The following is a 1,352-nucleotide window of genomic DNA, read 5'->3' as shown; positions in this document are numbered from 1 at the left end:
AAAAAAAAAAAAAAAAAAAAAAAAAAAAAAGAAAAGAGCTGTAGGATGAAAGTTAAAACATAGCAAGTCTATGAACTGAAAGCTGAAGGAGCAAAAAGGTTGACAGCTCTATCCCACCCCAGGGAACTCTGCAAATGTCCTTCAGGACACAGTCATGACCACATTCTAGGAAAAACACCAAACCGTTTCTGGATCCCGACTCACCTATGGGACTCTGAGTCTCTCGACTTCCGAGGCTCCTTGACCTTATCAAAGGACACGACGGACCGCTTCTCTCTGCTGGCTGATTTGCGATCCTGGCTTTTGGAAGCCTAGTTCACCAAAGAACATTAAAAAGGTTAAAGCAGAGGCCGGGCACGGTGGCTCATGCCTGTAATTCCAGCACTTTCAAAGTTCAAGGCAGGTGGATCATTTGAGATTGGGAATTTGAGACCAGCCTGGCTAACATGGTGAAATCTTGACTCTACTAAAAATATAAAAATTGCTGGGCACAGTGGCTCATGCCTATAATCCCAGCACTTTGGGAGGCTAAGATGGGCGGATCACGAGGTCCAAAGATTGAGACCATCCTGGCTAACATGGTGAAACCCCATCTCTAATAAATAAAAATACCAAAAAATTAGCCGGGCGTAGTGGCGGGCGCCTGTAGTCCTAGCTACTCGGAAGGCTGAGGCAGGAGAATGGTGTGAACCCAGCAGGCAGAGCTAGGAGTAAGCCAAGATCACGCCACTGCACTCCAGCCTGGGCGACTGAGCAAGACTCTGTTTCAAAAAATAAATAAATAAATACATAAAAATAAAATAAAAAATAAAAATTAGCTGGGCATGGTGGCGCATGCTTGTAATCTCAGCTACTTTGGAGGCTGAGGTGGAAGGATCCCTTGAACCTGGGAGGCGGAGGTTGCGGTGAACCAAGAATGCGCCACTACACTCCAGTCTGGGTGACAGAGCAAGACTTCGACTGAAAAAAAAAAATTGCTGGCGCAGTGGCTCACATGAAGTCAGGAGTTTGAGACCAACCTGGTCAACGTGGTGAAATCCCGTCTCTACTAAAAATACAAAAATTAGCCAGGCATGGTGGCAGGTGTCTGTAGTCCCAGCTACTCAGGAAGATGAGACAGGAGAATCACTTAAAAACCCCCGGGAGGGGCCGGGCGCAGTGGCTCAAGCCTGTAATCCCAGCACTTTGGGAGGCCAAGACGGGCGGATCACGAGGTCAGGAGATCGAGACCATCCTGGCGAACACGGTGAAACCCCGTCTCTACTAAAAAATACAAAAAACTAGCCGGGCGAGGCGGCAGGCGCCTGTAGTCCCAGCTACTCGGGAGGCTGAGGCAGGAGAATGGCGTAAAC

General features: G+C 48.2%; 1 protein-coding gene across 1 annotated transcript in view; it reads right to left on the bottom strand.

Annotated features, from left to right (window-relative positions):
* Positions 1-1,352, bottom strand: part of SAFB (scaffold attachment factor B) — a 55,350-nt gene that overhangs the window by 11,003 nt on the left and 42,995 nt on the right. Inside the window, 1 exon segment of the mRNA XM_025369127.1 lies at positions 205-311. Within this exon segment, the coding sequence (XP_025224912.1) occupies positions 205-311 (107 nt within the window).

The sequence above is a fragment of the Theropithecus gelada genome, chromosome 19 (genome assembly GCF_003255815.1).
Source record: "Theropithecus gelada isolate Dixy chromosome 19, Tgel_1.0, whole genome shotgun sequence".
NCBI lineage: Eukaryota > Metazoa > Chordata > Mammalia > Primates > Cercopithecidae > Theropithecus > Theropithecus gelada.
Note: the sequence above shows the minus strand (reverse complement) of the source record. Positions and strands in the feature narration are given on the sequence as shown.